This window comes from Coturnix japonica, chromosome 4 (assembly GCF_001577835.2).
Source record: "Coturnix japonica isolate 7356 chromosome 4, Coturnix japonica 2.1, whole genome shotgun sequence".
In the NCBI taxonomy this organism is placed as follows: Eukaryota; Metazoa; Chordata; class Aves; order Galliformes; family Phasianidae; genus Coturnix; species Coturnix japonica.
The window spans coordinates 76,094,402-76,116,705 of NC_029519.1; the positions used below are offsets into that span (position 1 = coordinate 76,094,402).

General features: G+C 44.8%; 1 protein-coding gene across 1 annotated transcript; it reads left to right on the forward strand.

The window, feature by feature from the left end:
- The first annotated feature begins 614 nt into the window (after window positions 1-614).
- LOC107314066 (histone RNA hairpin-binding protein) lies at window positions 615-6,208 on the forward strand. The gene is made up of 8 exons (XM_015862944.2): window positions 615-957; window positions 1,087-1,218; window positions 2,000-2,104; window positions 2,611-2,670; window positions 2,926-3,057; window positions 3,734-3,883; window positions 4,442-4,526; window positions 5,180-6,208. The coding sequence occupies exons 1-8, from the start codon at window positions 914-916 to the stop codon at window positions 5,294-5,296; spliced, it is 825 nt and encodes a 274-aa protein (XP_015718430.1). The 5' UTR covers window positions 615-913; the 3' UTR covers window positions 5,297-6,208.
- Window positions 6,209-22,304: the final 16,096 nt, after the last annotated feature.

Consider the following 22,304-nt stretch of genomic DNA (forward strand, 5'->3'; position numbering starts at 1 on the left):
GGAAGGGACCTCAAGGATCATGTAGTTCCAACCCCCCTGCCTGGCAGGGCCACCAAACATACACCTTTACTAGATCAGGTTGCCCAGGGCCCGTCCAACCTGGCCTTGAACACCTCCAAGGACGGGCATCCACAACCTCCCTGGGCAGCCTGTTCCAGGGCCTAAACCACTCTCCTAGTGAAGAACTTCCCCCTAAACATCCAACCTAAATCTTCCCTCTTTTAACTTAAAACCATTTCCCCGTGTCTGCTATTTTCAGCCCTTTCCAAGAGTTTACTCCCCTCCTGGAGTAAGTTCCCTTCAGGTATTGAAAGGCTTGCAATGAGGTCACCCCGCAACCTTCTCTTTCCAGGCTTGAACAAACCCAGCTCCCTCAGCCTGTCCCCATAGTTAAGCACTACGTGGGTCTGGTTGTCTTTCTATTTACTTCATGCTGTTTTGGGGTCGGTGGGTCCCTCAGCTCTGGCGCTGCCGTTGGTGGCTGCGGGCAGATGGAGCGCGCCAAAACGCTGAGCCGCGCTCCGATCTCCCGCCACAGCGGGGCCGGGCCGGGCCGAACCATCGCACTGGGCCGGGGGGGGGGGGGGATAAAGGGAGGAATTCGCGTCCCGTTGTCTCACGTGTCACGGTTCCGAGCGCGTCCCGAGGCGGATTGACCGGCCGTTACTCCGTGCTAAAGGAACGACTGGGCTGAAGAGTCTCCTCAGTGTCCGCTCTCCCCTCTCCTGTTTCTCTCCCCCCCCGCACCTGGCGCTGTGGTGCGGCCTGTCGGGGGCGGGGCCGGCCGGGCTGGCGGGAGATGCGAAGAGCCGGGCGGTGAGGCGGCAGTTCCGCACGGCATCCTCTGTCCGTCCGACCTTCCATCCGTCTGTCCGTCCTTCCATCCGTCTCTCCACCCTGAGGACCCCACACAATGTCCTTCCGCCACAGGAACCCCCACGACACGGCCAGGAGCAGGTAGGGCGGGCGGAGGGCTCGGAGCGCTGCCCCCGATCCCTGTGGGGCCGTGTTGCCCTCAGTGAGGGGCCGCCATGTTGCGCTCTGTGGGGCGGGCGGGTCGCTGAGGAAACGCTTCTCTTGTGGCAGCCCACAGCCGCCACCTCGATGGTCACAGGGAAGGAAACGAGGAGCGGACGGGAAGAGGAAGAAACAAAGCGATGGAGGCGAGGCGGTGTTCGGAGAGACGGAGCAAGGACCCTCGGACAGCAGGGCCGACAGGTGAGAGAAAGAGGCGGCGGTTGGAGGGACCCAGTTGTGCCTGGGGAGGTTCGGGTTGGAGCTCCGTGAGAGGAGGCTGTGAGAGGTGGCTCTGCTCCCAGGTAACAGCGGTTGGATGGGATTCCCTCCCGTCAAGGCCTCAGTTGATGGAGGCAGCAGCTCTGATGATTAGGAGGAGATATAAGAATCATAGAACGGCCTGGGTTGAAAAGGATCACAATAATCATCCAGTTCCAACCCCCTGCTGTGTGCAGGGTTACCAACCAGCAGACCAGGCTGCCCAGAGCCACATCCAACCTGACCTTGAATATCCCTTCCCAGTTTTGAATCTTTTGAACAGGCTATATTGAAGTTATTACTCCAATTATTATTAATGCTGACACTTCCATAGAATCACACAAGATCTTAACCATTGTGAGTTCTGTACCTGAAAGCATCAAACTGGCAAGTTGCAGATAGTGGGGAAAGGGTAAAATACAATAGAAGAACTTCACAGAATCACAGAATGAGGCCAGGTGGAAGGGACCTCAAGGCATCATGTAGTTCCAACCCCCCTGCCTGGCAGGCCACCAAACATACACCTCTTTACTAGATCAGGCTGCCCAGGGCCCGTCCAACCTGGTCTTGAACACTCCAAGGATGGGCATCCACAACCTCCCTGGGCAGCCTGTTCCAGGCCTACCACTCTCCTAGTGAAGAAACTTCCCCAACATCCAACCTAAATCTTCCCTTTTTCAACTTAAAACCATTTCCCCTAAACTTATTGTTTTATTCCTTTCAGTTTTACAACACCAGAAGGCCCTGGTCCCCTTTCCCGGTGTTTAGACTGGGCAACTGCAGTGGAAGAAGATGAGATGAGAACCAACGTTAACAAAGAAATTGCAAGGTACCCGTGGGGGCTTGAGATGAAGTGGGGAATGGAGGGGAAGTGGCTTCGCTATCCAGTCAGACTCAGATTGTGACTCAGTCTTAGTCTATGATAAAGACTGGAGTTCAGTCTTAGCCTTGGAGTTCTGCTTTTCAGACCAGCTTAACTCCTGCAGGAGTAACGTAGCACACTGGGGGCACGTATGTCTCTAAATCTCTCCCTTTTGGAAGAAACATATCCACATTCATTTCAATGTCCCTTCTTATTATTTACTGTTTTTCAGTATCTTCTCTGTTTAAAGATCTTTTTATAGTAGATTCAGGAAGAGGAAGTCCTTGGATGTGTTGTGTTCTTTAGTTCTTAGGGGAAAAGTGAAGCGTCTGCTTCACAGTGGAAAGTATTTACAGTGTATAGGTGGATTTCTTTAAGTCTGTTGCCTTGAGTTAAAACTCACTGAGCTGTCACAGTGCAGCCAAATCTGTTCTCTCTGTGTATGTTCTTAATATCGACTTGAACTCTTGCAGATACAGAAGAAAACTCCTGGTAAATGAGTTTTCAAGAGAAAGGAAGTCCTCTTCAGGAAGGTAAGTTTCTAGCTTAGCTGAAGAAAATCCTTGCAATGGATTGGATTTGACTTTTCAAACATGGTGTTGCTTTTGAGAAGCCCCAAGTTGAAGTAGTACATTTTAGCTCTCCCCCACATTTAAATTCATTCACATCTCAAGCATCCATTTGAAAACACTTCACGTGTTTCTTTTGACTCTTATATATCTGAGTTTGCTTTTTGGGTATCGCTCATTTTCTATTGCTCCCGAATTTATAACATTCTGTCCTTACAGTTCCGATTCAAAGGAATCCACTGTAACAGTAGAACTTGAGACGGATGAGGTGGTTTTGATGAGAAGACAAAAACAGATAAACTATGGGAAAAACACAATTGCCTATGACAGATACATCAAAGAAGTTCCTAGGTAAGATGCTTGAGCTTCTGGAAAACTAAATGTTCAAATGTAGGTCCCAACTTGTTCTTTCTAAGCACACGAACACACTAAACACACTGAAATAAAAGGCATTTACAAATTAAATCAGTTAAATGAAACAAGCTCTGAAATGGGTCTTGGATTTCTACGTTTCACAGCTACTCTGTGCATGAGCAGTTCCCCTTCAAGCTTTTTCATGCTGCAGAAATGAAAGTTCTTTTGGTTGTGCTGATCGACTTGAAGAACCGAAAGTGCTTTTTTTTTTTGCAGTCAGTTTTCTTGTTGGTAAAGTAAAAGGCAAAATAGAGTGTGGTCGTTCTGAAGTCTGGAACATATATTTGGAATATAGGAAACTGCACGCTTAAGTTTTTAGATCTAAGATTATCTCTTTTTTCCCCACTTGACCCAAAGAAAGAAAAACTAAGTGTTCATATGTGGATACCAGCCTTTCAGCAGAGTGCTACAATTGGGCAGTAGTTCTTATGGAATAGATTTCCTGGGTTGAATGGTTATAATGTGCCTTTCAAGTAGTTCTTATGGAATAGATTTCCTGGGTTGAATGGTTATAATGTGCCTTTCAAGCAGTCTACAGCACTGTCATAATTTTTTCATCTGTATGATAAGTCTGTGTGGAAAGCATTAATTTATCTTCCCCATGTCTGAATAGATGCCATCGTATACCAGGAGTTCATCCCAGAACTCCAAATAAATTTAAGAAGTACAGCCGTAGGTCGTGGGACCAACAAATAAAGCTGTGGAAAGTTGCGTTGCATTCCTGGGATCCACCGACCGAAGAAGGATGTGATCTGCAAGAAATGTACGTGTGGAATATTCTAAATAAATAGATATATTTAAGATATATATAATAGATACATTAAAACAGCGTGGCCATTTATGAGACAAGTCCATGGTTAGTGCTCTTGAGTGTTACTCAGTTCTTTCTCAGTGATATGAAATAGCTTTCAGTATGTACTTGGTAGGAATGGCATTGCAGCCTTTGCTTCTAAAATGAATCTCCAGTGGATGAAATCAGAGTCGATACCACAGTGCTCTTTAAAGGGAAAAATCATGCCAGTAAGACAGGCTGGTTTTTGCAGAGCAATCTGGATTAGAAGCAGTACTGTGGAGTTCTGATTGACTGGCAGTTCTCTGAGCTCAGACCAATACAGTGTGCTGGGACATGCCTTACAACCTTCTCGCTTACTGGTTCAAGAACAGTGGTATATTCTTGTTTCTTGAGTGGAGTAGAGAAATACTTGTAAAATCAACTCTAGGTACTGTTGAAGTTTAACTGTTATTCACAAGTGCACCCATGGATTCCTACTGAAAGTTATGATTTGCTCTAAGATGTGTATGCTTTCTAATTGTTTCGCAGTAGTCCTGTTGACCTCGGTGAGATGGAGACAGAATCCATAGGAAGCAATTCTACAGAATCTCAAACGAGCTGTCAAGATAATTATGTAAGAAAACCTCTTATTTGCATAAATATTTGCTAATAATCTGTCCAGTCATTAGAATTACAACCTGAATAACCTGTGGGGCGGTCTCTTCTCACTAGTGACAAGTGACAGGATGAGGGGAAATGGCCTCAAGTTGCACCAGGGCAAGTTTAGGTTGGATATTAGGAAGAATTTCTTTACAGAAAGGGTAGTTAAGTACTGGAATAGGCTCCCCAGGGAGGTTGGTTGAATTTGCCATCCCTTGGTTGTGTTTAAGAGCCATTTGGATGTGGTGCTCAGGGATATGATTTAGCAGAGGGTTGTTAGAGTTAGGGTACTGGTTAGGCTGCGGTTGGACTTGATGATCTTCAAGGTCTTTTCCAACCTGGGTAATTCTATGATTCTATGATTCTGAATGGCCTGAACACATGAGAGATTCCATAATCTGCTATATTCAGGGACTGAACAATAGAAAGTGCATGAATGGACAGAAGCTTTCATTTGAATGTTGTCAGTCTTAAGACCAGCCTTAGGTTTTTGTATGGCCTTTAAAGAAGAGTTTGTAAGCCTCTGTTACAAAGTGGCCTAAATGAACTGCAGAAGAAGATAATGTGAATTATTGCATCAATAAACCTGCATTTAACTCCTGTTTTTTAACTGACTTTGTATTCCAGGATACCTGTTCTGGCACTCCCACCAAAGTTAGACACATTGACTATCAAGCAGAAGGCGAATTTGACTTGGAAGCATGTTTGAGCGAGCCTCTTAAAGATTTAAATACTGTGAGTTAAATAGTTCTGTGCAAATCATTTTAGAGCAAGTTTGTTTGAAATCTGAGGCATTAGATTGATTCATCAGTTGAGCGTTTTCCACCTGTCAATAGCAAGAAATCTTAAGCAAAGTTAAAAAGTGAAGCTGTGGTTGGTCTACCTGTTGTCTGGACCAAACTTATGTCTGAATTCAACAGTGTGGCTTCTTTTTACCTTTTAATTTATGTATATCAGATATTTTTTTAATATTTTTTTTAACAAAACTTTATAAAATAACAGCTGAAGGCAATGCAACCCTCAAGGAATTACAGACAATGGGGCAAGATCTTGCCATTTTATTTTCCCTTTGTTATCCTTAATTCCAGTGTTTCACCAGCAGATCCAGAGCAGAGCAGGGAAAGGTTTTTCATCATACATATGTCATTTTGCTTCTCCTTCTGTCCCTACTGCAAAGATCTGCCTGGATGTAATGCAGGTGATAGCAGAAGCATGTTGCTGATCAGCACATTTGTCTGTTGCAGTTACTTCAGTTTTGGCTGCCTTAGTTTATAAAAGCAAAGAAACAACAACAAAAAAAAAACCACCCAACAAACCACAGATTGTTTTCATTTACAAAAATGTTTTTGAAACAACTGGGAAGAAAGTACTTAATATGAAGCGTCAATATGGAAAGACGTAGGTAGCAGTAATGTTACTTTAAAAATACTATAACCTGCATTTGGAACTTGTAAATAGTGGTGAGTTACTTGTTAATACAGACAAGAGCAAAAAATGTCTGGGGAAAATAACCGATTCTTTTTAATTTGCTGGTTTTTAAATGTAAAACTTGTAAATGATAACACTGTACAGACTTTCTGCTGAATGCAGTTGATGTTTCTACTGCTTTTGTATGGGATGTTGCTGGAAAATAAATGGATATGGATTTCTTTATGACTCCCAAGCTTCTTTTCCCACTACGGGTGTTCTGTGGATGACACAAAGGAAACACTGAAGGTCACGTATCTGTGCTGTGGGGTTAAGGTGGTCTTAAGGTCAAGCCACGCTTGTCCATGTCTGTATGGAATCATTCGGTGCTGCTCCTTAAGGCTTCTGTGTTCTAGCTGAAAGGTAAAGGCCTCAAAACCTGACTGCCTGGGTATCATTGTGACTGTTCTCTGTGGCAGATCTTTTAACTTGGATGGTAGGTCTGAAAATTGCATGTGAAGCTGCATGGGAGCGCGATTACGAATCATGACTACTTACTGGGAGATATTCTGCTTTTGTTTTTCTTATTTAATAGTGAATGCATGTGATTGGCATCAGCCCATCAAGGCTTCATGTGGTTCTGCCTCTGTGCCACTTAACAACTGGTGGCAGTTGCTTATGCTGCTTGTACACCTGCCATAATAAGCAGAGATACCCAAACCATCTAGTTTGGTGTTGTCTTGCTGTGTAGGCTATGGATGGAATTAGGTGATCAATGAATTGGCTTTTCATGTTACTCATAACATCACGCTATGTCTAAACTTCCCACAGATATCATGGCAAAACTTGGCAACGTTACTCTCAAGTTGTTCAGGTTAGTCCAGAGATGAATGCAATCTGATCTCCTGGGTAACATGGGCTGTAACGTATTACCTTAATCCTGTAGCAAATGATTTTAAGCTGTGTGTGGGGAACCAGGATGAAACAGTATTGGAGTCAAGAGACGCAATTAGACTTCTCAGTGCTTTGTCCAGAAGCTCGGATGGTTTATTTCTTCTGACTTCCCTAAAATCCAGCCTTCAATGCAGACATGTGCTGCTCAGCTGGCATCCTCACCCAAGCCAGGTATTGGTAAAGCAGTCCAGCCTGGTGGGTTTCTATAGCAGGGCTGTGTTCTGTGGCTGGTGAGGAAACAGGCCCAGAAGGGGCTTATCAGAGAAAATTTTTGTAGTTGAATGAAGCCCTCTCGTGGTTAAATGTGGGAAATGCACTTTGCTCGCACTGATTTCTACTTAATAAGACAATGTTAGAGATGAATAACATTCACGTGTTTATTTGTGCATGGTCGCATGCAGTGGAGTCTGCTTCAGACGGAGGATGCTGTTGTGCCAAACACCAGCCTTAACAGGTCAAGATCCTTTAAGAATAAAAATGAGCAGGTTGTTACGTGGGCAGCAAAACCTGTCAGCCCTGCTTTCAATAGGTCTGTGCCTTCTGCTTTATGTTCCCCTCACTCCATGGTCAGTAAGAATCTTGTGCCCTCTTTCAGCATCCTTCATACCACGCTTGGCTGACAGTCTTAGCTCTGGCAAATTGAGAGGTCCATCTGTTGTGACTGGATAGTTATAATGTGTGCTGATCAGGTGGCAAGCAAAGAGCTAAGCTGTCCAGCTCTTCCTTCATTTGCACGTTAACAGGGCCTTCCTTCATTATTTTGCTATTATCAGATGAAGCTTAAAGGAAAACATGTCCCCTTTTCTTAACTACAGATGGAAATGGAAAGCTGGTTCAAAAATTAGAAGTATTGAGACAGATGCTCTGAAAACAACTTGACAATGCAGCAATTTAAGCCTCTTTAAGGAAGCCGAGCTAAAACCAGCTTTGTTCCATGAATCAATTTTGGAGTCAAAAGACTCTTCCAAGCAACGTTTTGTGCACATGTATATTTACTGAAGTTATTTTCGGGATTACCTGCTCTGTTGTGTTGCTAAGGCACATAAGATCCGTGACATAAAGACAAGCTGTTTTTGTAGCTTCGTTTGAAGGTAGATCCGTGTGGAAGTCTGCAGGGGGATCAAGCTGTTGTTTCTTTAATCAAAATTGGATTGGGAAAAGAGCCCTTTTGAGAGAAATGAGAGCTTAGTGGAAGTTCTCCTTCCTCTCTATGTTTTCGCAAAGCATGAGAAGATGCGTTCATCTGCTGTTGGAGAATTCCTTTCCGAGTGCTTCCATGGATAGTGTTGTCAAAACAGTGCATGAGTGGCAAAGAGATTGAAGCTTCTTTGGGAAGGATGAAAAGCTGTCCTTGTTTCAGAGAGCCCAATGTAATTAGGAAGTAGAATATGTGATATGTCAGCTGGGGGGTGGGGGGAGGAAGTAATACTGCAAGGGAGAATTTAGTCAGTAGAGTTAAATCTGCAGCATCCAAGCAGTACCACAATAGGAAACATGTGAGGAATCGAGATCTGGCATCTGTCGCTTCTGCCCCCCACTGTATGTTTGGACTATCAATGCTGGTTTCCTCTTTGAGCTTCTCACTTATCTCCCTTGGACTGCACTTAAATGATAGGAGAAATTATCCAAAAAAGGGCTGATTTGTGCACAAGCTGGAAAACAATGACTTAAAGTGGAACCTTAGAACTTCCTTTATGGGTTAAAGTGGTGTTCAGCCTTCTGTGCTGGGAGCTTCCTTTCTATGCAAGTTTCTTTTGAGGAAGTTCCTGGGAGGTACTGAAGAGGCTGTAATTATTAGTAAAAACAACCTTCCCTTTTGTGTTCCATTAGAAAGGGGCTGTTCCATTTCTTCATAAAAAATGCTTTGTTTTCAGGAATATGAGTGCAATATAGAGATGAAGATTCGCGTCTCCTCTTTCAAACAGCTTTCATGTGCTCGAATCAAAGTAACTTTGCGGTACTGCAGAGGGCAGTAAGAGTGCGCGTATAATTACATGCCCACAAAAGAAATCTCAGAGTTACTTTACATTTGTTGTAAATGCCAGGAATCTAATTATACTCACTGATTCTGACCTTAGGAGCAACCCATAGTTCCAATAAAACCCCTTCAAGTCTGTCATCTTTCACTGTTCGTTCCGTTTCCAGTTTCACTTGATCTTAAGCCCATTATTGGAGGGAATGGAGGATAATAGTAACTTAACAGGAGACAGAGAAAAAATGGACTGGGGGGAGTCCCCCTGACAGATAGTGCTGGCCTGCTTGTATTTAAAATCCCTGGAGCTACGCAGTGGAGGGATCTGAAAATGCTTATTTAAATTGCTTTATAAAGGCTTTTTTTTTCCTATATGAAGAATAAAGGATTATTATTATTATTTCCAAAGAGTTTGAGATTTCTGAAGGAAAACTCACTTAGGGATTTTGTCCACAGTTAATTGGTTTTGGGACCTTCCGAAGCAATTGAATCCATTTTCTTCAACATATTTGTTTAGAACATGTTTGTCTCATACTGACCAAATTGTTGGTGCTCTAAAAGCATTGCTGTGTGAATTAAGAAGGATACGCCGTAGTAGGAGAGCTGGATGTAAAATCAAAGTAAAGAATTAGCAGCAACTGAAAAGAATAGGTTTCTAATGCTATCACATACATTGCATAGAGGAAAAAACACCAGAAAATAGCTCAAAAGTGTCTAATCCAGAGACTGCTCATAGCCTGAGTGGTTGAGCATTGTATGCAAGGACGCGGCAAAGCTAGAAGTAATAAATGCATAAGGAATGAAGTGATGTTCTGGTGGTCAGCCGTCCCTTATCTGGAAGGAAAAAGGAGGAATTGAAGCAAGCCACACTTCTCTGAAGGTAGATTGAATCCGCAGCGTGCAACGAGAGTTTCTGAAACCTGAAAGAAAAGGTAAGAAAATATATAGTACTGAGTGGTAAGCAATGGACTGGTGATAGTTTGGTAGACTTGGTGCCAGTTTACCAGATGAATTCATTGCAATTTTTCCTTGACATCTGACTATAAAATCCCTTCATTTTCTCTTTTTAGAGCGTACCATCCAAGTAAGCCAAACCAGCAGTAACAAGCTTTATGCAAGGCCCATATGGCGTGAAGCGTACAGCGTGGTGGTAAGGTTTTACGTGACTTGTCGGCTATTTTTGAGACATTCTGGCCAATTCTAAAGAATAAATCTGAAGAAGCATTCGGACTTCTTCAGGTTTTCATCCCAATAATAAACACACATTTCATATATACATATATATATATATATGTATCGTTTGGGGATGAATATATATAAATAAGCATAAGTATATCAAGATGTGCATATACACACATAAGTAAACTGAAGCGTTAACATAGAGCTCCCAGTATTACTGAGTGACATTCTTCTGACTGATAATCATATGTATGTTAAGCAAGGCTTGATGAGGAGGAGGCAGTTACAGCAAGGGCCGCCACATCTGTGCGGATTCTGAAGTATTCTTCAATTTGGTACCATGCCCTCCTCATGGTCAGCAAATGCACCCAAAGAAACTTCATGTGAAAAGTTTCCTGTTGGCAAAGCCCGTGTATTTACCTCAATTAATGAATTAACTAGGTTAAAAATGCTAAGATATTCCCTTCAAAAGCTCCTAGGCTTACTCTAAGGTGGACTTTTGCTCTGTGGTTCTTAGAGGTGAAATGAGTTTGGACAGCATGGAGACACTGTCACTGTGTCTCCTCCCAGCACCGCTCTGTTTCACCAGAACCATAATTTGGGTCCCACAGCTGGAATTAAATATATTTTTTTCCACAATTGAGCAAATGGCTTTTGTAAAGATGCATTTTACGACGTAAAGTAGGTATCGAAGGGGAAAAAAATACATTCATGCTGGTAGAGCACCTCTGCCTCTTAACAGCAAAAGAGAGGCTCCGCTTGACTGTTGTAAAGCAACTAATATTGCGTTAAAGCTGAGACGGGTGTTTTGCTTTCAGACTTTTTTGCTGAGCGCTCTGCTTTTCATGAGGGTGAAGATGAAAAAGGGATGATCCCTTTAAGAGCCTGATAGGTTCAGTCAGGAAATTCATATCTCGCACACCAGGCAAAAAATATGCCAGCAACTGCTGGGAAAATGACAACTGCGGTGTCTGATCGCTTGTCAAATCAATGAGGCTTTTCTCTCCTTTTGGTGAGAATTTATTTGCAGGGGTTGGTGAGCTGAGAAAATAAGATTCCTGACCTAATGGTCACCCCCATTGGTATCTCATTGTGGAAAATACTCTCTGCTGCAGTCCATTCAAGTGATTGGCAATGACAGCTTGGATGGATATTGTCAGTTGACAGGGCTTTGCACTCTTTCTGTTTTAAAAATGATGCGAGAGATCCCTTCCCCAGTGTGCAGCGCCACAAGTTGGGGTTATGAATGGATGGCTGAATGCACGCTTCTCCCCTGTCATCCGCAGCAACAAAAAATATCCCAATCCCATCCCTGAAATGATATGCTAAGTGAATTCACACACATGCCTTTAGCACTCAAATGGGGCCTGAAGGCAAGCTGAGAGAGTTCTTCCAAACGCCGCGGCTGTGGGGTGGTTTATTTTTTGGTAGTCATTAGGAATTTCATGGAAAATGTGAAACTGCCCATTTGATATGGGAAATCTCCATGAAAAATGAGAAATTCCAGCATTTCCAGCAAGGTTTTGCTGACAGCTCATGCATGGAGAATAGCCTGAAAGACATGCATGCAATTAAGAGATCCATATAGCTGAGCTAGAGAGAACAACACAGGCAGTGGGGGATGTGGCCTTTGCAAGGGCCAGCTGGTGTCTGCTCCTGGACGCTGTGAGGGCACCAGACCATTGAGAGATGTGGGACGAAAGGGGGAAAAAAAGAAAACACAGAAGCTTCAGAGAGAAAATAAACCAAGTCTGTTGGAGAAAATCCTGGAGCTCCTTGGTAACAATTTCCCTCCCCACGCCTCCCCCTTTCTGGGTGCTGTTCGATGTAGTACAGAGTGTGACAGGAATCACTTGGTTTTGCAGACCTGATAGTAATGGTGCAAGTATCAGGGATGTGGAGATGCTGGGGCATTTATTAGCCCCAGAGGTGAGGATGGCTTGGGAGGGAGGTGGTGCCTGATACCTTAGCTCTGTATCTAGGTTTGATTGCAATGTTTCTGAATGGTTATACCCTATCAGGGAAGGCCCAATTCTTGCAGCTCTCCTCTGGCACTCCTTGCAGCCTATGGAGCCTGGGATTAAGTGGTGCACCCATCATGCAAAACATAAAGGAATGCACAGGCATGTGAAGGAGCTGGGAAAGGATAATGCCTTGACGCTCATCTGGGAGCTATTGTGCAGTTTTCTCCCATGGCAGATGGAGCTCACGCTTACTTTTCCATGCGGTGTTTGGGAAATACCTGTTGCATGTGAGCAGTGCTTGGAGGAGAAGCGGGATGTAGATGAGGGCACAAGAAAGGGAGGAAATGAAGCATCAGCTGGTGTCGTGTGTGGATGTAGAACAGAGGTCTGCTATAGGATGGGAGATGACTTCAGCGGAGGTTGGCTGCGTAAACATGAATTCTGTGCTTCTTCTGGTGCATATTTAATAAAGGTCAGTTATAGCCATGCAGCCTCATAGCAAAACAGCCTCAGATAATTGCCCTCTCACAGCTGCACCATCAAAGGAATTACATTTAAATGTTTTGTTTGGGCTTTCCACCCTTCCCCCCTTCCCAAATCCACGAGCGCTCCCATGCATATGGGATATATAAACCATGCAACAGGAGCGCGAGGGTCCTGTCGTGTGAGCTTTGCAATTGCAAAGAAAGAAGGTAAGAAGCTTTGCTTTCGCCGTCCTCCAAGTCACTTTCATTGCAACCCGAACAAAACTGTTTACTCATTGACTTAACCAACTTTTTCCAGAAAGGCTTTGGGCATCCTGTGAGGCGGCGGCGCTTTGTTTGGAAGGTCTGTTTGCTTTACAAGGCTGCCTGCAGCACAGGGAAAATGGAAGCAAAGGGGACCCTTTGTAAGACCCTGTTGGCTAAGGCTGCAGTTCAGCCTTTATCCCTGTTCTACTTTTTTTTCAGAGCCGTTTACTTCCACCCCGTCTGCGTTTTAGTTGTGTTTGTGTTCTCTTTAAAAGGGTATCTTGTGTGGCCCAGGAATGACAACCAGTGATGTGAGAAACATGCAGTGTGGATGAGGAGAGCACTAAACAACGTTAGGACAGAACTTATAGGACGTATCAGGTATGGCTGGTATAGATCTGTGCACAACACATGACAGCAGTTTAAGAAGATGCTGGAGAGCCTTGGGGATGAAAGCATATCCAGACTCACAGCCCATCATTGGTTTCCCAATGAGTGTGTTTGCTGTATGTTGCAGCTGATTTGCAAGGGGTAGAATATGGCATGCCTGCTAGGTTAGTATATTGCCCAGCAGGGTGTGGAACGTGTGCTTTTATTTACGTCACACTCCTCTCCTTTTGGAAGGTGATCGTTTCTGTGATCGCTGTAGGGCTGCGGTCAACCACTGGCTCCAATAGCAGTTATTGTCCTGGATTCGGCTGTATTGACACATAAAGGCCCTTTAGGGAAAGTAAGGTGGTGGTTTATATGAGTCAGCTGGGCTGTTAGCAGGGTTTGGCTGCAGATTAGCACTTTTTTTTTTTATCAGCGGAGTGTTTCATGGTGATAAACAACTCACTCATAGTTTGTATTTTCCTCACTTTGCCTGCGGAAGACCGGCCGGCCTCAAAGGCAGAGTTCATTATTCCTAAGGCAAAATACAGCCCTGCAGTTTGACAATATTGATATCGCTCGAATACCTGATTTCTCTTCATATGGAAAAGGCAGGATTTCAGCAGGCAGGGCCAACTAATGGGAACAGACATGCCTTCCCTCATTGTTTACACATGCCTGCCTGGAAAAGCTCCACACAGGGCTACTCTGCAGTAAAGGTTCTTTCACTCTGTAGACAAAAATAATTGTTCTCAGATAAAGTCTCTTGTATCCTGGGACAGAGCCTAGATTCTTCGGTAAAAAAAAAAAGGCAGTTTTGCTATTGCTCCAATGGCAACAGCCACAAACAGACCCGTCCAGAACCAGTTGCACCAGCCAAACCCTCTTGCCTTGATTAGTGGGCAGAATGCGGGTGAAATGATAAGGAGTGCATGGCAAATTGAAAATAGAAGTGCTGCATTGTTCTCAAATTCAGAGACTTCACTTTCTGCTTATGTGCCCTTCGTGTTGTCATCTTTTCAAGGAGGGGGGGGGAAATATTCTCATTCCCTTCAAATGCTGGAGGTCACTGGACCATGGTGAATGTACTTGAATCTTAAGATTTATGATGGCAATCCTGTTATCTGCAGTGTCAGGATGATTATCCCAGCAGTCCTGTGGGATCAACATAAAAATTGTTGGACATGAAAATTATTGGTCAGGAATTACAGCAAGGAGATGATTTGTTCTGAATTTGAAACAGACACAGTTATTTGCAGCTGCTCTGGCTGTGTCCCTCCCCCCCCACCCCCAGCCTTTTTCCCATGCTGTCTGAACAAGATGAGATGCAGGTTCTTGTTTCTTTGCTCAGCTTTATGTGGGCTGTTTATATTCTCGCTTGTTGTCTTCATTTCACAGCTGTGAATGTGCAAAAACGACCCCATGTGTTAATATGATTGAAATATATTTGGTCTTCGGTGGCCAAGGATTTACTTTCTTGTGTTTGGGTTGGGTGTATTTAATGGAGCCAACACAACACACCCAGAGGACTGTTGTGTGTGGAAATCTGAACAGAAGTTGTCTCTTCACCTTCCAAATCTTGCTACTGCCCCAGTCCTAATCTCTTTAACAAAACTAAAGATGAGATTGAACTCCAGTTCTATTACATCAGGTTTTCCGCCTCCATCTGATTTCTCAGTTCTCATCTACAACCATGTTGGGCTTCTGTTGTGGACTTACTGAATATGGTTTTTGAAAGCAGGGCCTTCACTGAACACCCAATGGGTCATCTGAGTGGTGAGGTATGAATTGTTGCATCCACAATAGAGCTTTGATTGTCCATATCATCTTCCAGGAACAGATAGAGGCAAGATCAGGTGCCCATGAGGCTTCTCCCAGCAGTGCAGGAATGTAAGAGGACCAAGAAACTGAGAGGGATGCTCCGAAGATCTTCAGATAGGTGGAGCTGTGCCTGGAGGCAGAAGTTCTTATGGCAAGAACGAATTTAACAGCTTGTTTATGGGGAGGGAAAAGCTTGCTTTTCTTCCTTCTGCTTCCAGCTGTGCTTTCCCTTCCTCTCCCTTTGGCCAGCTCTGGCACATGTTGAATCAACTTCTAAGAAGGCAGAAAACCACAAAAGGAACAAAAGAGAGTTTGCATCTCAAAGGGATCTCCATTTGCACAGGGTCAGTGAGGGAGGGGTGCTGAGAACAGCGGAGGTAACAACAGAGGGTGTGCATTATGCCACTGCATACACAGCCTGTCCCTCTGCCCCCACTCCTTATGGTGGTATCAGATGGGACTGTGCTCGCTGTCTGTGCCAACCTCTGGGATGTGCCCAGCTGTGGGATGACGGGCTGCCAAGTCTTGTCTTATGGAAGGAAGGAGTTAGGGATAACTGTGAATATAAGAGGGTGAGTGAAACCATTGGGAGATGCAGCATCACATTCCTCTGTCCAAAGATGTAAGGGACTAGTTAGGAACATGAAAACAGCACGTAGCCAGTAATGTCTGTTGGATGCTAGAAAAGAAGGTAATAACAGACATATAATCTAAGATTTCTCTGGTGTGTTCTCCTCGCTTCCAGCTATCTGTGGCTTCAGGGCTTCCTGAGTTAGAGATCATGCTTCTGTTTTTCACAGCACCTGGCATATGTTCCTCTTGCAAATTTATTTAACCGTGTCTTTGAATCCATGAAAACTTTAGAGTGAAAATTTGAGATCCTTGGATGCAAAGACCCACAGGAAAACAAACACATCCAGCAGAAAACACCAGGATTTCTCCAGTATGATGAAATCTCCTGTAAAGTGAAGTTTCAAATCTTCTTCCTAAGCATAGAATCATGGAATCATAGAATGGCCTGGGTTGAAAATGACCTCAGACATCATCTGGTTTCAACCCCTCTGCCATGGGCAGGATTGCTCACATGCGTCTTGAAACATAACCAAAAGTAGAAATATTCAATTCATGTATACCTTTCGAAAAGCAATCCCTCCTTTTTTCCTCCTCTTCCCCTTAAACTGACAGCCTTGTTATACTTACACTACCCCTATGCACGCTAATGGCTTTTGCCTGCATAAACACTGATTCCATTTCTCTTCCTGTCTTGAATACTCACAATGATGGAAATGTAGGACTCGTGACTTCAGAGTCCCTGCAGCGCGCTGCAGTGCTGCTCAGAACATGTCTTACTGATGTAGCTCTGAAGTGCCAGGACCAGCCAGCAGCCACCTACACTCAAACTCCCAGTACTTACCAATGCTGGAGAAAGCCAACTGATATTATCAACACCAGGAAACATTTTCACATGCTTCCCTAGCTTGGATGGGTCCCCTGGAGTAAAAACTTCTCGGTGGGGCCCGCTCAGCAGGTAGGTGGCTGCCAAGGAATATTCTCTGTAGGCTTCCACTTTCCCACTTGCATTTTCCTGATGGGAAGCCTTTGGTGTTACTTTATGGAATTACACACCGCTGACTGGCACCACTTTGCACTCAAGTCTCCCAATTTTCTACTTACCTTCTCTGCTGGATGACTGACCATCAAGGTAATACCTCCCCACTCGAACAACAGATTGCCTCAACATTAGACAAGCAACCAGAACCCAAGGAGCATTTGGACACTGCTCTTAGAGTCTGGATTTCGGGTGGTTGTGTGTGGAGCCAGAAGTTGGTCTGGAACAGAGGGCCTTGGGTTGGGTAAGACATAAAGGACCTCAACAATGCATATCATTGCAAGAGACGTGCTTATGGCAGTCATGAATGTTGAAGGTTCCTGGCCATATTTCTGTGCTTCCAGGGCTCAGTTAGCTTGAGGCCAGGATCCAGGGACTGATAGATCAGCCCTGGGGAATCTCAATGGTGTGGTAGCAGCTTCTACTCCCTATTGGTTTCCTGTAGCACAGAAGATGATCACACATCCATCAGCATTGTGCTGACTTTCCAACCCACTTCCTGCAAAACCCAAATTATGGAACCATAGAATCACTAAGATTGGAAAAGACCTCTAAGGTCATCTAGTCCAACAATCAACCCAGCACCACCATGCTCGCTAATCCATGTTCCTCAGTGCCACATCTACGTGGTTCTTGAAAACCTCAAATGCCCTGAAGAATCCTCTATAAAGACTTAGAACGGTGACAGATTGCTGCTCTTCTGCAAGAAAGGAAAGCAAAGAACTGGGTTGGAGGGGAATGTATTCTTTTCAAGTCATATCTTGGTCCCTGCAGGCCAACAAGAAGCAGAGCTCAGCTGAGTGAGAACTCCGTGGTGTGATTTGCATTGCTCTTTTCCATATGTTCATTAAAACCAGAGCAAACCTGCCCACGGGTGCTCCTTGCTTTGGTTTAGTTTCTCACCAGATTAAAGTAAACTGATAGGAGTCTGGTTTTAATACGCTGCAGGAACGTCCATTGCTCCGCTTTGCTCCAGGGTTTGTGTTAGTTTAATGAATTGGTTTAAATTAACATCAAGTTGAATTGGCGCAACTCTTTCATGTAGATGAGGCCTGAGGCTACCAGATAAACCAGAGATGAGGTGAGGGGACCTCTGAGTTCTTCACAGCCCATCAGAAACCTGTAGGATTGAATTTGCGATCTATTTTCGTCTTACCTTTTAAAAGAAACCATAAAATGGCTGGAACAGCTCTAAGCAGGAAGATGGGGCCGGGCAGTGGTGGGGAGGAATGCCAGGAGGTTGTGAGAGCAATTTCTGGAGCTCGTACCTGGGAGTGCCTCACCCCGCAGCCAGCGAGCTGCACATGTGCAGCACATGAATGGGAGAAGGGAGGAAGTACAGGGGAGGCTGCAGGGCTAAATCCCCAGCCCTTTTAAAGTCAGTGGCAGAGCTCCACTAAGATTGGCCCTTGGCCCTGAATTCGTTTGTTCCAAGGGTTGGCTTGTGCAATTGTTAATCTGTGCTGATGAGCAATAATTGCTACAGGAAGGGAAAACTGAAGCGGAGGCAGAGGCAGCAACACAAAAGCTGTGGAATCCACCCCGACCCTGCCTGGGCTCAGCACTTCACTTTGTGGCTTCACTGGGTGCGTTGCTGGAGGGGAGCATCCTTGTGCCAATGCCACATCAAAGTGCAACTTGTGGTGCGAGATCCCAGCAGCCAGCAGCAGCCAGAGCTGCTTGCAAAATGAGCAGGAATAGCGCAGCTGGGCGAAGGCTCAACGCTCACCTTCCTTTTGGAGATGTTTGGTGAAGTGCAGAACCTGGTCAGCCATACAGACGGACTTAAGAAACTTCTGTGATACAGAGAAAATTGATGTGATGGTCCTTTGCGGGTTTTACATAGCGGTGCTTCCCCAAGAAGGTGTTTTCTCCTCTGTTTTCAGGAGCCCAATAATCTGGGAAGCATTTCAGGTAACATTTAAAGATAGCTGAGGGAACTGAAGATGAAGTGTCCGGTGTCCTGGTCCAATTAAATAATATCAGGATATAAGGGTACCAGAATTCCTTTGAGCTCTCACCAGTATTGCAATTGAAATCAAGCAAGGCTTGTGAACGCTCTGAGATCAATACTGTCCCATCTTGCTGCTCTCTGTGGCCTATGTCCTTAATTTAATGGGGATAGAAGTCTCATGTTTGTAAATGAACCAACATCTCCTGTGCCAACTGCCATCAGAGTCAAAGCACTCACAGCCTCCCTAAGTATCTGTTGTCTGATATCAGGCTGTGCTTCCTTTTCTGTTACATCTCCTGTGTTTGTTGTCAGCCATCAAAGAAGCCGCTGTATCCACTGGTCTTCTGGCTGGCCTATCCAATCTACACGTTCTTCCCCTTGTAACACAGATTAAAACTGAAATAGAATGCAATACCCTAATTGTGTTACAAAGAATACCCTAATCTGTGTTAGAAGGTATTAAAAACTTGTGCCAAAGACACAGAGGTTGCAGAAATGCTCCATGCTGGGTTAGAACATTTATTCTGATCGTGGCACAATTTATATAATTAAATATCAGTCCCTATACCCAAGGCATATGAAGCCTGGATTAAATAATGACAACTAAGCATGCATGTTATATAGCATTTATATGACATGAATATAGTGAGGAAAATAGAGGGAGCTGTGCACAGCAACCCAAGAATTCACCATTAGTTCAGGTTATTTCTTTGTGTTGTAGCACTGAATCCAACAGTCCAGTCTAGAAGAAGTGAGCCTCCCCACGCTCTAACTCTACCATCCAGCTGCGTTTCCTTGCTGATGACCCCATTCCTTCCTCCCTCCACTCCAGCCAGACTTCACATCTGGGGCTGGGAAGATTACCAGAGCCCAAAGGCTCCAGACAAGTGAGCAGGCTGTCCCTTACAGGCTTCCCATTTTCTTGGAAAGATTTCCCATCTCACTTATGCTGCAAACAGCCAATTACTTTTAGTCTCTAATGGGATTTGTCATCCAGTGTTTATTTCCAAACTGGAATGAAAACATCAGCAGGACATTAATTTGCACTGATAATCTTAGAAAGCAACAAAAAATATGGGGCAAAAAGCCTGATGTTGCTTTTTGAAGTTTCATGGACTCTGCCTTCACAAACAATTCTTGCCATTCCCAGCTCCATTCATTCTTTGGGATGCAGTCCTAAGGGAGGAAGAAGTCTTGACAGCCCATGTTCAGCTTAGCACTGAGGCTTCTCAGCTTCTCAGTGGTGCAGATGTGCTTAGAGCTGTGCACTTGAGCCTTGCAGTGGGGCTGAGGTTGTTTGGGGATCTCTGCTGCAGGCACAGTATTGAGGAGCAGGGTAGGCTGGGGAGGAGTAGATAGGGTTGTGGCTTGGGTAAGTTCCCTGGACCACAGTATTACTTCCCTTCCTGCATGAATCTAGCAACGTTAAGAATGAAGCCAGAGGTGTGCTTAGATTCCATATGTTCTGCATGGTGTCATTTCCTTCTTTGTGCACCACTTTCTCACCTTAGCTAATTCACCAAAGGGTCATCTGTCCCTCTTTGCAGTCCAGTATTTCAATGGACAGCATTGCCTTCAGTCAAATGACAGCTACATAATATTGGAAAATGCAAAGCCAAATGTTAGAACCTGTAGCTCCAGTGCTTTGCATTGAGTGTTCATGCAGATTTTATTCCTCTGTACAGTTTATGTTTCCATACTCATTTACAGCTGAAGGGTAAAATCAATGCCATGTCCAAACCCAAACCCATGCAGAAGAGTAGAGAGAGATCTATGTTGCTAAATAAAACAGGAGCAGGTATTATTTTCTGTCATGAAGGAAGGTGGTACAACCTGTCTCAATGTGGTTTGTATGGCACTGTGGTCCTTTCTGGGAGCATCTGGTTGCCTTGTAGGCCTAAGACATTCTACTTCAATGTTCAACATATCCAAAGCAAAACAACAGCTGGGCTGGTGATGCTTTAGATATACCTGCTATCCCCTATGTCCTGCCAGTCATCCCATGGGAGGGTACTTCTGGGCACAGACCTCAGCTATTGTATAGTCATAGAGTCATAGAATCACAGAATGCTTTGAGTTGGAGGGAACCTTAAAGCCCATCCAGTTCCAACCCCCTGCCATGGGCTGGTTGCCCCCCACCAGATCAGGCTGCCCAGGGCCTGGTGGGAATGGCAGCTCTGAGGAATGGGTCTCGAGAAATGATGGTACAGCATTCTGTTGTGTAAGGGAAGAAGAAGGGAGGGGATGGGAAAAGTGAGATAAGGTTTGTCGTTTAAACCTAAGCACAGAATAGCCTCACCTTATATCTTGAAATCTGCATCAATTATAATGCCTTGTTCACTTGCAAATTTCACTTTAAGATAAAGGATCACGCCTGGTTTGTTTGCCATTCCTACCGCCAAAGACAAGCTTCACTTACTCCCTTTTTATTCTCAATGACTAAGACTGAAAGAGCTAAATTACATTTCCTCCCCCCTATGGAAACCTGATGAACCAGTGTGAACCTGCACCTGAGAACCCCCGGGAACGCTGAGGATTTGGCCACACAGATCGGACAGTTGGATGCTTAATTGTGTTCTGGGCACAAAGCCTGCCTGAATGTGCATCTTTCATTAAACGTGTGGGAGACCAGAGGAAAAATTAGACCCCGTTAAGGTGCCAGAAGGAGGAAAGTGGTTTAAAGGCTTTGCAGTGTCTGTGTTGTGCTGGAGCGTATTGAACTCCTCCTGCTCTGAAAGGCATCCCCTGCATGTCAGCTTGGAGCTCCTAAGCCAGATTTGCTCTGGGTGCTGGGTATTTAATGATTGGATACTAATTATTGGGTACTGCTTGCAGATGCACTGTGGTGCTGGCACATAGTGTGGAGCAGGCATGAGAAAACACAGCGTGCCTTAAACGTGGCACTTCTGCACTTTGAGTCTCAGGGCCTTTTTAGAGCTGTTTTGTAGCTGCATTTTGTAGTCGCAGAGCAGCTGGAGCACAATGAGCGGGTACAGCCAGCGTCCCAATACATCTCATGGTGTTCACTTGGGATTTGTAACTCAGGTCTGTCCTCCGGCTCTAAATCAAAACGTGAGTGAAATGCATTGAATGATCCCATTAATATAAATAGGGCTGAAGTTTAAAGCGGGGCTGTGTGAAAGGACTTTTGATACACTGGCTACTGTCGCCCACGAGTCAGCAGGTGGCACCGCCGGAACAATCGGAAACCACCAAACCTTCCTTGCGTCCCGCTTACAGCCCCAGACCTGAGCCTGGAGGGGAATGAGCATGAAACCCGCCTGTTCAAGACACACAAGAATGCACAATGAGCACTTGCCAATTAGGGCCGTGCCTATTGTCTGCTAAAGGTCAAGTGTTGGCCTTGCTGAAATCTTTCAACGCTGGCTCTGGCGATGGGAATTTAATATATTTTATACTGCTGAAAAGGTGCTTGTCCCTGCGTAGGGCACCGCCAGCCTTTGGCCTTCAGTGTGCTTTGGGAGGCTGTGAGCAGGGAGGAACCCGGCGCTCTGGGATCTGGATCTTCTACCACCTCCCTGTGGGTACAGGGGGAAGAACGGAGCTGTTGGCAGAGAGGGAGGGGAGGAGGTGGTTTGGCACCGTGGGGAAGGGGAGGGTGTCTGGGACTGGGTTTGTTTCACTGTCTCCCAAGAGATCTTCTTTGTAACTCCGGTGGTACATGTTTTTACAGATTACTACTTTTAGTATCTGTCACTTGAAAAGAATAGATGCTGGAGATACAGGGGGGCTGGGGGGGGGAAGAAAACACCTGCAAGCAGCAACACG

Bases quoted from the DNA above. Each gene is read 5' to 3' on its own strand.
- LOC107314066 (XM_015862944.2), top strand. From the start codon at position 914: ATGTCCTTCCGCCACAGGAACCCCCACGACACGGCCAGGAGCAG. The intron at 1,219-1,999 runs GTGAGAGAAAGA...TATTCCTTTCAG, and splicing joins TCGGACAGCAGGGCCGACAG to TTTTACAACACCAGAAGGCC. The intron at 3,884-4,441 runs GTACGTGTGGAA...ATTGTTTCGCAG, and splicing joins GGATGTGATCTGCAAGAAAT to TAGTCCTGTTGACCTCGGTG.